The sequence below is a fragment of the Falco punctatus genome, assembly GCF_963210335.1.
Source record: "Falco punctatus genome assembly, chromosome: 10".
In the NCBI taxonomy this organism is placed as follows: Eukaryota; Metazoa; Chordata; class Aves; order Falconiformes; family Falconidae; genus Falco; species Falco punctatus.
Window position 1 is genome coordinate 35,536,941 of NC_137590.1, and position 13,395 is coordinate 35,550,335.

Here is a 13,395-nt window from a genome sequence, read left to right on the forward strand (position 1 = left end):
TTTTTTCTCTAATTCAGATTTCATTGTAGTTTACTGGTTTTTCTTGTAATTTTTTTGGCTAAGTGGTATTTTTAATTTTTTTAATTTTTTTTTCTTTTTTTTTGTTTTTTTTTTTCTTCAGGTGAGTTGATTTATAGTAAAACTGATAGTGATGGATGTACATTTTATGCAATCTGTAGTCCAACATGTACAGTTGAACGACACACTGGACATTGTAATGCTACTACTCCTCTGACCACTACTTCCCCTGCACTGTCTACCTTAACGACATCAGTTCCTCAGTCTACCACTTCTGGAAATATGTGTGTTTCATCTTCTTATCCTCCCCTTCGGGTATGTAGTTACTATGTTATGTTTGATGAAATAACACCAATGTTAGATTGATATCAGAAAGCAATGGTTTCTAGTCTTTAAACCTTGTACATGCAGATTGACAGAATAACTGTTACTTGTGATGGCCTTTATACATGACAAAAATTTTATGTGCCTTCTTCATATTTTATTTTTTTTTTTATACTGAGAAAGCATGGTACAATATTTTCTAATGACTTCAGGGCTAGTAAAACATTTTCTGATACAAAGCATTGCATAAACACCAAACCTTCATACTGAAATAACGGGAAATTTTCATGTGTATTTGTTTCTCCACTAAACAGAAAAAATTAAGCTACTGTGGAGGCTTGTAGCTGTTTCTGTTCTGTTGCCCCCTTATCTTTACTTCTTCACATTATTTTTTTTGTTGGTTTTTTTTGTGATAATGATGGTCTGTGCTGATATTTTACAGTATATATAGCTACTATATAGGACTCAGTTCCCTTAACCTAAGACCTATCCCCACAAACCTCAGAAGACCCCCCCCCCCCCGCAAACATGCTGAAGATAAAGCTGGAATTAAGTTTCCCACCTCCTTTTTAGCATTAAAAAAAATAATTTTGTAAAATATTTACAACCTTGTACTATCCATGAAGACTTTCATTTCAGTCTTTGCTTCAGATTTGGAAAACAACAGTTTCTGATCCTCCATGTCACAGTCAGAATTATGAGTACCTCTGGTCAACATTACAAATCATTAGTGCCACAAATTGAAGAGAACTAACACATATTAATTTTTTTTTCCAACACTACCATTACTGGCAATAATAAAACATTAAACTAAAAATATGAGTAGAGTTCATATCTGTTTGCAAATTCTTGTGACAGCAATTTTTGTTCATTTTGCAGCCTGGAGAAACACACAAATTATCCAACTGTACAGAAATCATCTGTAAGGGAGACAACAAGATAGAGGTAGTTCCCATGCAGTGCCCACCCGTAAAGGAAATTACCTGTGCAAACAAATACCCAGCAATACTGGTACCTGATGAAAATGGCTGCTGTTACCACTACGAGTGTCAATGTAAGCACCAGTAGATTAAGGAATAACTTTTTTTAAAAAGAAAAACTTTGTATTGATTATATGGGTATTTTGTTTTCTTGAGGTTGCTTTACAAATTGTCCTATGTTCACTTCAGTTCCTCAATTCTTTTTTCTATGTTAATTTTCATGTTAATATTCTAAATATTTTCTCTATCAGGTGTGTGCAGTGGATGGGGTGATCCTCATTACATTACTTTTGATGGAATCTACTATACTTTCCTTGAAAATTGCACTTACGTCCTGGTGAAACAGATTGTACCTAAATATGACAACTTCCGTGTTTACATTGACAATTACTACTGCAATTCAAAAGATGGACTTTCCTGCCCAAAATCCATTATTATTTTCTACAAATCTGCAGAAGTGGTGCTGACCCGTGAACTCATGAATGGTGTGATGACCAACGTGGTAAAATACACATTTTTTTATCTGTTTTTGCAAAGAAGAAATAAGTTCCATAGGCCTTACCAACTCTAATTTGAAATAGTTTGTTAGAATATCATATCATGGACGTCATGAGGGCAGAGGGGAAAAAAAAGATTACACCAGTTTCTAAGTACAAAATGACAGAATAGGGAACAGGCTGATACTGCCGATAGAGAAAACAGGAGTGCTTTCACTGGTGCTTGATTCATGTTGCATGAAAACTAGTACATGCTGCCATTCAGTTACGTAAACAAACACATTATGAAGAAATATCAATTCAAATCACAAGTATGATTCTTCTCTCATGGAGAAGATGGGTATGTATCCCTTATCAGCTAGATGACAGGAACTGCTTCCTCTCCACAGGAAACTTCAAGCACCAGAGCCATGACATGATTCCCCCTGCAAATCCCTGCTAGGAAGAGAGATATAGCTGAAGAAAAGGGGGACTGGGGGTGTCACTTCACCTTCATAAGCCTAAACTGGTGTTGGGAAACCACTGAAAACAAAGTCAGTCCCACTGTTATATAGGGAATTAAGTAGTTGTTTAGAGAACACAGAGGTGGGAGGAATTTTGTCTCAATATATACTCTCCCCCTATAGAGCTGTGCCAAGTTCTCCTTACCTTACATTCAAAAAAGGCATGCTGAAAAAATTAGTCCAGGGATTTCCTGTGAAAGAAAACAGTAACTGATAATTTTAACACTTACTTTTATCCCAATTCAATGAGAAGAAAATTGCAGAGTAACTCCTGACAAAAAGCTATTAGGCAAATACGTCCACCTTTGTTAGCTCACATAAGATACAGGCTGCAAATGGAACAGCTTAGGTTAACTAATAAATATCACCACTACATGAAATGGGCAGCAGGGACATTTGACTTTGTTTTGTATTCAGACAACTCTTCCAATGCCAAGCAACATATAGTACGGGTACAGTGTGATTTTGCAGCAAAATTATTACATAATAATGGCAGGAATATTTCTGTAGTTAAGAAATCTACCACTCATTGTCATATGAAAAATGCTTACAATACACAAAATGATGAGGGGTACAAAGGAAATACCTGGATTTAGAATGCTGTGCAGTAGCACACAATCTGCACAAACATGATACACAGAGGCCACTTAGATTATCACACTGTAGCAATATAGCAATACAAGCTGAGATATTAATGCATATATATGCTGTTATTGCAATGCCAATAGGCATTGGATGTGACGGACAACAATATGGAGTTATGCATGATTATGTAGATTAGAAAATACATTATTTAAAACAGTCAGGCAGAAGCAGTGTTTATTCTGAACTTGTGCTTTTTTTTAACCTTGCATTCAGATGTACTTCAACAGAAAGATTGTCAAACCAGGCTTCAAAAAAGATGGCATTTATTTCTCCACACTTGGCATAAACATGATTGTTGAAATACCAGAGATTGGTGTGACTGTTACCTTCAGCGGGCTCATTTTCTCTGTGAAACTCCCGTACAGCTTATTTGGCAACAACACCGAAGGACAGTGTGGTAAGAGACATGAATTAATTGGAGGTGGGGCTCTTTCCCCGGGTGGTTATTCTCACCTGTTCTGGCTATGCAGTCTCATGATTGACAGAAAATTTTAAACAGCAGTAAAATGGAAATTAAAATAGTTCTGCTTTTCAACTTCAGGATCAAACATTCAACATTTCAGCAACCTGTTTTTATTTCTTTGGGGCTGGGGTTTTACATTTATTTGTTTTTCCCTAACCTAAATTAAAGTTCACATAACTGTAAAGAAAGCACTCCCCATTAAGCAAGGCACCTTATACATTTCACGAGGGTATCACGTCTACACATGTTTTATCAACACAAAACATATTATGCACCTCTGATGTGGCTTATGTGAGACTTACATAGCTTGTCTCTTCCAGGAACATGTACAAATAAAAAATCAGATGAATGCCGCTTACCAAGTGGTGAGATCATTTCTTCCTGTCCCCAAATGGCTCATCACTGGTTCGTCGGTAACGACACGTCATGCCATGGAGTACCAGTACCACCACCAGTTGTAACCACACCTTCACCAAAGCCTCAGTGTGAAACATCTCTCTGCAAGCTTATCTGGAGCGAGTAAGAAAAAGATGGGAAAAAAGTCACTCTTTCTAGACAGAACTGCCTCAGTATCTTGCAAGGAGAGTTAGAACTAACTATAGGTCTAGCATGTGATTATAGCTGAAAATGTCAACTTAATGACAGGTTATGTGTAGTGAAAAGGCCTTTGCCAAAGAAAATGGTTTTCTTTAATGACTTGCATGCCAAAGATAACTGAGCAAGGAGTGGTGAAGTCAGAAAATCAGGAATGCAGCAAGCACTAAAATCCATACTACCTGGGTTGCAACCACACAGATTCATGTTCTCTTTCTCTCTCCCGATCTTCCAGGGTATGCTCAATTACCCTTAGTTACACCATTAAGTACAGACTGAACTCTAAATTTGAAGTGGGACTTCAGCACAAACCGTAAAGAACCTGGTTACCAACCAAGTTAAGAGAGCAGAAAGAAACATCTCAGCCATAAAGTGTCCTTCGTTCTTTGTACATTTTGTATAAAACATGGAACTACAAAAGCACAAAGGGCTATTACCTCCAACATTTCCTATACTTGTGTGAGCTCTGACAAAAGCTTTTTTTCAGCTGGATCACTTACAAAAGTCTTCTTACATGTGCTCACTGTAGTCCCTACGAAGTTATGAGCTATTGTGTGTGCAATTTATCTGTCTCTCAGCTACTAGTATCATCACTTTTTCCTCACTCTGATGCAGTTGCATTTTTCATTACATTTCTGGTGTCAGACTGATGAAAAGTTGTGTAGACATACAGAAACAATATGACCATTAACCTGTTCAGAAAAAAAACGGAGCTTCAAAATTCCTAAGCCCTCCTTTCCTGAATCTATATCCCAGATTACTGGCCATTCTTAGAGTTTTGTTTCTTTCTGAACCAGATTCACATGGCTTTAAATGGGAAGCGTTGCCTGACAGGAACAGATTTTATGTAATGACTGATTAACAGAAAAGGCATCTGGTTTCACTTCTGTCTGCAGGGTTTTTGCAGATTGTCATACCGTGATACCACCAGAACCATTTTTCAAAGGCTGTGTTTTTGATGCATGTCGCATAGAGGATAAATCCGTGCAGTGTTCCAGTTTGGAGATGTATGCTACTGAGTGTGCTGCTAGAGGTGTCTGCATTGACTGGAGAGGAAAGACCAACAACACATGCCGTAAGTATTTCAGAACTCAAAAATATGTGAGAGAAATGGTAGCAATTAGTGTTTTATTCAGTAAACACATCTAACACTCGACTACTGCCTACAAAAATGCAGCGACATGCTTACTCAGAGAAACTACAAATGAAGAAGGCACAACTGTAGTCACTTCTGCAAAAATGCACCTACTGTCAATTTTTGATCTTTTTTCTTCTTTTTCCAAACAGCATACAACTGTTCAGCAAACTTGGTATACAAGCCATGTGGGCCCATTAATCCTGCTACCTGTGACCCAAGGTATGGAAGGACAAAAAAAACCCCACCCCAAAACAACTGCTTGTTTTAATTTTTTTTTCTATTTTTTTACCTATTTCCCTTAGAAAATAATGAAATGTCTTGTGAATTGAGATAATTTATTTGACATTTATAAATACTAGTCATCTCTATGAATATGTACTTCCTGTTGCACTTCAGATGTAAATACTTTTGTCTCCCTTGTATCTGACATGGTGACCTACACATGCTGCTCTCTCTCCTGCTTTACTGCAAAAACATTGCACTCAAATACATACATTCCTCCCTCTGTAGTGTTGTTGAGCTTCCTGGCTATGGAGTAACTGAAGGATGTTTCTGTCCTGAAGGAAAGAAATTCATAAGTCAAGACAGCAACATCTGTGTCCCTGGATGCTGTAAGTAATCTGTAGTTAGTTTGAGGAATAGAGATAGGACTGATAGTCAGGAGGCCTGCCATCTTCTACATGTGCAAACCAGCCTCTAAGCTCCTCTAGTCTCCTCATCTAAAAACTGAATAATAATCAAAATTACATTTTTTAAATTTTGCTTCCTTACATGAGAGAGACCTACCAACATGGTAGAATTCTGCATTTCAAAACTAGTCTGCATATTCATTTTCTTGTTAGTTTTATCTTCTCAGTATTTCTACTTGAAACAGCACAGTTTTACTCCTTTGTGTCAGTTTTCCATGGTGTAAATCTCCATTATTTTTTTTTCTTTCCAGTTTGTACGGATCAAAATGGAGTATCCAGACAGGTGAGCATCACAATCAATGTGGTTTATCAAGCACAGACAAGTGAAGCAAGAGATTATTTAATGTTTCACAAAAACAAAGTTTTCTTAGGTTGGGGGAGACTTAAGTTTTTTTTCTCAAATGTCCATTCCCTTTTAGTCTCAAAAATAAGTATGAGTGCCACAGTCAAAACCACATTACTCCCTAAGAAATTTAACAGTAAGTGATGGGATATTCTTTCAATAACCATCACCTCACATAATGGAAAAATAAAAAAGGAGATAGATGGTAGTAGTGGAATATTGACTTACGTACTGCTTTTATTTCCACAAATTTGGCTCACGTAAGTGATAAGATATGAAGGGACAGATGGATAACAAAGCTTACCTGCTGCTAATGTTGGTAGTCTGCATTTTAGTTCCTCAGATGCATACAAATTACAGAAATATCTTTGTAACCTAATGTGCAAATGAGTATGTCATATGATAATTTCTTATTCAAAAATGCATGCAAAGCTCAATCACGTCTCCTTTAGATCTCTTGTATCCCTATACTAACACAACTAATAAAGTGATAGCTGTGTGAAAACGCTCAGAACCTTTAGTGGCCTCCATTATCTTCCCCTAATTAGTGTCAGCTCGAGGGTTTCTTGTAAAATCTAAAAATACTAGAAATATGAAAAGGCTGATGTAATCAGGTATCACTGTATCTATAAATAAGTGAACCAGAAACAAACAGAATGATTTTGGTTTGAATTTATGTATAATTTTTTCCTTCCTTTTTTTCCTTTTTATATAGCCAGGAGAAAAATGGTCAAAAGATTGCCAGGAATGTGTCTGTGAGGAAAATACTCTTAAAGTGCGCTGTATAAAACACAAATGTTCTCCAACACAGCAAGTATTTTGTGATGAACCAGGTTACATGCCCGTTCAGACACCAATACCAGATGATCCATGCTGTACCAGGACTGAATGCTGTAAGTACTGCCTTAGCTCTTTATCTTATGGGAAATATAATATATTCATTTGGGGGAATTACAGCAATAATTTTTCTTTTTTTTAATACTTTGCATTGATTTCATAATGCTTTGCTCCATTATCCTACTTTTTAGGACCTTCTTGCAGGGCATGTATTAGATGCCTGAAGAGAACAAATTTAAAGATGAAAAGATTTTAGAAAGTTAGACCTAGAAAAGTAACTAGATATCTCCTATAATCTAACATGAAAATCTTTAATGCTGCCACCACCTGAAAAATACTCAAAAACTCTTAAAAGCATTTACCATTTCAAAGACCAATATTAAAAAAAAAATAACTTAATGAAAGCCTTGAACATTTAAAAATTGCTCAAGGAAGTTCCCGAACCTCTGAGAGTCATCAGATTTCCCAGCTGGTACTAAATCCTTTTTTGGAAGCATCTCTTTCCATGTATCACCACTCTAGTCTTCTCAGACAATGCTTTGTTTTACAAAGATTATGGAAAAGCCCCCTCACTTTAAAAATATGTTGGATTGGTCATTAAACCAGCTTGTGTAAACAGCACATTTTTGCCCCACGGGAAAACTTCTTAAGTTCATGAAAAAAAAAAATATTACTTCAATGTAAAAATTCTGAGTTCATTATTTTCTATATTCTCTTACATTAAATAGTCTGCAACACTAGCCTCTGCCCTAAGGTCACACCCCAGTGCTTAGAGGGACAAGAAGCAGTCACAATAATGCAGCCTGGGAAATGCTGTCCTACCTTTGAATGCAGTAAGTACTATGCACCTTTGTCATGTATTAATCACAGCTACGTTTTTCTAAGTTTGTGAACGTAAAAACCTTAAAAGAGAAAGATGCATATTTTTTTTCACATAGCAGTTTTTTCACATAATTCTGCTTCTTAAAACTTCCATGTCTATGACACCATCTTTCTTCCACCTTTACAGGACATGGCTGTGTAGTCAATGAAACCTACTATGCAGTAAGTACACAGAGGAACTCACTATAAAAATACACCTTCACATAGGTTTACAATGTGTTGGTTTTGAGACTCCTATCATGGACCATATTTTCCAGAAAGGCCTGAGATAAAGCATTATTATTTAAATCGAGGTCAGCATATCAACACCCTTCATACAAACAAAAACATTTTCTGCTCTCCTTTCTGCATTAATATAATTTAATTCCAAAATGGATATTACCAACAAAGAAACTCTGCTTAAGTAAAACAACTAAAATTGTATTTAAGGATAGTTTAGCCCATACATATTTCAGCTTTGTATTGTCTGTGACATACATACACAAAGTAACTTGTTTTTACTGAATAATCATAACTTTCTTTCCTGACTAGCCTGGAGCTGTCATTCCATCAGGCCCCTGTGAAGAATGCATCTGCTCTGAATCCCCTTACTCAAGCCCTCACCATGCTACTGTCAAGTGCAAGCCTGTTATCTGTGACACACACTGCCCAGAGGTAAGTGCTATTTTGCTGTCAGTAATTCAGCTCAAATATCCAGCAGTTAAGGTCAGTGTCTTGACTCAATGTCATTTCCTCTCTATTTCTTTCAAAACAGGGTTATAAGTACACAAAGGAACCTGGACAGTGCTGTGGCACGTGCAAGGCAGTGGCTTGTGTAGTGACTATTGGAGACATTACACGCGTGCTCAAAGTAACTATCCCCATTTTAGCTCACTTTTGAACTCTGCTGCTCTTTTCACTGCTTCTTCTCCTTGTCTTTATCACATTTATTTGATGCATCTTTTCTCATGTTAGACAAATGCATATTTAAGCAGGGAATGGACTGTCTCGTATAGCTTGAACAGTACCTCAAGCCATGAAACTCCAGTTCTAAGACTTCCAGAAGCAACTGTGATACTGAACAGTGCCTTTCAGAAATCAACATAGAAAAATACATAAGTGAAAGCAATGGGTCCTTATTTGCCTTCAACTCTGAAAATATAGCACCCATTTTGCTCAAAGGATAATTTTATCTGTGGAGGCTGTTTTCTGCTCCAAACCACCAGTCTCAAGTTAGCTGAGAGCTTTAAGACAGTATGAATAAGTGAAGCCAGCAGAAATTCTGCCATGTATCTGAATGGACACATCCATAAGTTCTGTTGATAAAACCACTGAAATACAAATCATTCTTTCCAAATGAGTCCACATACTTATCCTAGTCACACAAAAAACATGTCCATATCCAGATAAAAATACAGCCTCTTCACTTGGTTAATGAAAAAGACAGCAGTATGATAATACGACAAGTAACTATAAGCTGAAATTCAAGGAATTTGTTTGGAATAATCAGACCACAGTAGGAAGCAATGATAAGACACTAGGGTGGGAGTTTTTTGTTTAATTTTTATGTAAGAAGACTTTTTATTCACTTTAATTTTAACTCATTTCAGGTTGGAGAATTCTGGAGCCCACTTGGTGATAACTGTACAATTTACACATGTGAAAAATACGATGACCAGTTCATTCAGGTCATCTCACAGAAAAGCTGTCCTCCCTTTAACCCTGATGAATGTGATCCAGTAAGTACTCTTCTACCAGTTCTCATGTTTGAAAAGGTTGCAGTGGCTAACACCAGTGATAGAAGGATCACGGTATGCAAGGAAAATACCTAGCAGAAGCATCACAGGGGATGTAGCTCTCCTTTTATCATTTCTGAATCTGGTCCCCATCAAATTCCATTTCAGAAAAGGAAATAAAAACTAAAATAGATGATATATCAATCTTTATTGAGGACTGGGGACTAGAGAAAAGGGTACAACATAAGGCTTTAGATTCCTAAATGTGTCAGGTGGCCCAGAAGCAAGGGTCTTTTTGAAAAACAATGGGATTTTTATTCCTAAACTAAGATTGTAAGTTCTTTTTTAAAAATTCACTTATTGAGAACTTATCGAGGAAAATAAGCTACTTCACAACATCATTTAGCTTAATATAGCTCAGAGTAGATTAGAACCAGCCCCACACATCTGGGAGTCAGTTATTTCATTAATTGTGTTACCCTGTCTGACATAATACTTCACCTGCTCTGACTTGGGTCACTCCAAATATCCTACATGTGCTACAAGCTTTATTTCTGAAATTTTACTACTGAACTCTGATGACAGCAAAGCAGTTCCAGTCACCGTCAATATCAGCTTTTAAAGAACTCTTATTGAAGTAGTTACGTGCCCTTAGTATTTAGCCTTGCCTGAAAGTAGATTCCATGTCAATACAAAAAACTTTCTGGTGCCGGAAGAATTTAGGAAGCAGGGAAGTCTCTGCTTTAGTATTCAGATATGAAACCTGATTTATCTTCTTCTGTTTTCCCACTCAAGGATGACATCCAGCTATCTGAAGATGGCTGCTGTAAAGAGTGCCCAAGAAATCTGAAGAGTAAGTAATGATAATATGTACCCTATTAGGTATATTAGTCCATCTTCATGATAGATGTATAGATAGAAGAGGCGAACAGACCAGGTTTGGAACCTCTGCCTCACACTGGGGTGAGAAAGAAAACAAGTGAAAAAAAGAAAGGAACATTTCCAGCACACACTTTAGGGCCTTGGTGAACTTTCCCATTCTCTACTGTTAAATTTTAGTCTTTATGTAGGAGGGAGAGGACTGTGACTCCAACTTCCATCAATAAATACTGTTTTAAGGAAGAAAGTGAAGCTGGTTCTGGGAGGTGGATGTGCATTGAGCAGTTGCCACAGTACTGCTCATTATTTCTGCATCCTGCACCAAAGTTGCATAATGAATGAAAAATTCCTTTTTGTTTTGATAACACAAGCATCCAAGATTCATCACTTGGCCCTTAGCAATTAAGAGAGAAATGCACTGTGATCTAATTCCCTATTGCAGTGCCAGTCATCTCAGTTTCCTACTACAGACTGTCTATCATATAAATATCTATTTATCTGCACATATATTTTAACTTATTTTCCCTTGGTTTGTGACAACCTCAGCTTGTATGAAGCACAATACTACTACTGTCATCAAACATCATGGATGTAAATCTGCACCTGTTGAGATGACACACTGTGAAGGCAGCTGTGATGCTTACTCACGGTAAGTGGTGTAAAAGATAACTGAAGTCTCTTGCATTTTTCTCTTTATACAAGTTACATAAAGCAAATCACAAGGGATTTTCTAATATGCCCACCCAGGTATCAGCTGTTTCCATTGTGCTAATTAGAATTTCTAGCAGACACGATGCTGTACTAGCTTAATTAACTCAAGACTTAGAATGTTTTAACAGCCTGTTTAGTGTCATAGTGAATAGACCCAAGGTTTGATTTTGCCCATGTAAAAGTGAGATTATTTGTTTCCCCCTATTCTCTCATTTTGGACTAATTTAATATATGATCTGGATTAATTAATTTACTTCTTCTGTGCCTTAATGAAGAGCTAGATTCATCCAGTTTAACAATGTGGAGCAACTTGTGTTTCACCACAATTGAGCCATAGTCCAATATGCAAAAACTTAACTTCTGGTTATACTCAGTAACAGGCGGGACTGGCAGCGGTATTTCTCGCATAATTTCTGAATCTTTCTCTTTTGTCGGTCTTGCAATCAGATATTCTCCAGAGGCAAACACAATGGAACATAAATGCTCGTGTTGTCAGGAAATCAAGACCAGCCAAAGAAAAGTGACTCTGACGTGCAGTGACGGAACTTACCTTGATCACTCATACACCTATGTGGAGCAATGCGGCTGTGTGAGCGCTTTGTGCATTCCCCAGGATAGCACCCAACAGGGAATAAACGAAGCAAAGACCTCTCAGGAGCAACCGAATGTCTAAAATTAGAACTAGAGAGAAGCCAAACAAGGAACATAAGACTAAAAAAACCAAAAACAAAAAAACCCCACCCCAAAAAACCAAAACAAACCACTTTGAAAAAATACAAAAGTATCAGAAGCAGCTAAGATTTTGGATGAACAGAGGATATTTTCTGCATGCAAATTCAATGTCTGTCCACATTATTTCATTTTTCATTGCTGATATATCTTCCATTGTTTTTAATAACTTTTCTTTTACACCTTTTTTTTTTTTTTAAAAAATGTCATTTACAAAATGACATAAGGTCATTTTGACATCTTTTAGTTTGTCTTCTGAGAAGTGCTGTACCATAAGACTGAAAGCTGGATTTACACTTGCACAAAGTCTACTATGAGAACAATATTCCTTTCTGTCTTGAAGGTTGCCTGTGTGGCATAATATAGACACTTGACAATATCTGATATTTCCATTGACACAGACTGAACTTTTTAATAATATTTTCATTCCAGTTCATTGAGACAAATCAAAAGCTAAAGTCCAGAAAACAAACAAAAAAAATGCAAAGAAAACTGTACTTCTCTGTTGCTTCATTTTTCTTTTTGCATTAAGGAAAACTTAGACTGCAGAAAGCCATACCTTCTCAAAACTATAAACTTCAATATTTTGAACTATTTATGATAGGCATATTTCCCTATATATTCTTGTGAGAAAAAGAGAAATCCTATCATAGGAAGCTGCTGCACACTAGTCTTTGTTTACATAACACCATCAGCATAGTAATTGTATGAAAAATATGGATTTTTTTGTTTTTTTGTGGTTAACTGTTTACAGAAGAAGTATATATATATATATTTGCCAACAGGGGCATATGAAGGATTTTTGTAAACAAAAGTTAATAATAAAAAATGTAAATCCTTTCCTAGGAAGCTTTTAAAAGTTGAACCATTGCTATTTATTTTGTTTTTTTGGAAAACTGATTTATTGGGTCATTTCTTTCAGAATTAATGTTATCCCATTTCTTCTTAGTCTTAGTCAGGTTGTCTGGGTGTGGTATGTTTTCTTTTTCTGTTTTGTTTTGGAATATTGTTTTGTTTTTTGTTCCTTATGAAAAAAAAGTAATGATGATTAATAAATTTTATGCATCTTAGAGCATGTCTCCTCTGACTTTTCACTGAATTGCTCACATGAGTGCTGGCCCTGTAAAATATTTGCTTCCCATCCTACTACAGCCATTTCTCAATAGATCCAGGTCAAAAATCAATCTAGTCTGTAATACCCACCCACCCCGAGCTTTGATACAGCTTTGAATGAAATGCAATTAAAAACAAATACTCAAAGTGTTCCAAGCACTTCAGATGATATCAATTAAGCGAGCTTATAGTAAGCAAGCACATCTTTGAGTCTGCACATATTTTATAGCTCTGAAAGTTCTTCACCTGACAGACAGAAACTATCCAAAGTATTCCAGACCAGTTAGTCCCATAATTTAGAGCCCGCTGCAACATATATAAGTCTCAAACCTGAA

At 36.5% G+C, this 13,395-nt stretch overlaps 1 protein-coding gene across 1 annotated transcript in view; it reads left to right on the forward strand.

Moving 5' to 3' along the window:
• Positions 1–12,395, forward strand: part of LOC308071055 (mucin-5AC-like) — a 69,583-nt gene extending 57,188 nt beyond the window's left edge. The window contains exons 31-49 of the mRNA XM_080405916.1: positions 122–333; positions 1,222–1,396; positions 1,574–1,877; positions 2,262–2,352; positions 3,181–3,364; positions 3,751–3,949; positions 4,921–5,099; positions 5,312–5,381; positions 5,673–5,773; positions 6,103–6,134; positions 6,910–7,087; positions 7,760–7,864; positions 8,041–8,075; positions 8,445–8,567; positions 8,668–8,763; positions 9,503–9,631; positions 10,424–10,481; positions 11,054–11,156; positions 11,666–12,395. Coding sequence (XP_080262042.1) covers positions 122–333; positions 1,222–1,396; positions 1,574–1,877; positions 2,262–2,352; positions 3,181–3,364; positions 3,751–3,949; positions 4,921–5,099; positions 5,312–5,381; positions 5,673–5,773; positions 6,103–6,134; positions 6,910–7,087; positions 7,760–7,864; positions 8,041–8,075; positions 8,445–8,567; positions 8,668–8,763; positions 9,503–9,631; positions 10,424–10,481; positions 11,054–11,156; positions 11,666–11,891 — 2,600 coding nt within the window. The 3' untranslated portion in view covers positions 11,892–12,395. The remainder of the gene's footprint in view (positions 1–121; positions 334–1,221; positions 1,397–1,573; positions 1,878–2,261; positions 2,353–3,180; positions 3,365–3,750; positions 3,950–4,920; positions 5,100–5,311; positions 5,382–5,672; positions 5,774–6,102; positions 6,135–6,909; positions 7,088–7,759; positions 7,865–8,040; positions 8,076–8,444; positions 8,568–8,667; positions 8,764–9,502; positions 9,632–10,423; positions 10,482–11,053; positions 11,157–11,665) is intronic.
• Positions 12,396–13,395: the final 1,000 nt, after the last annotated feature.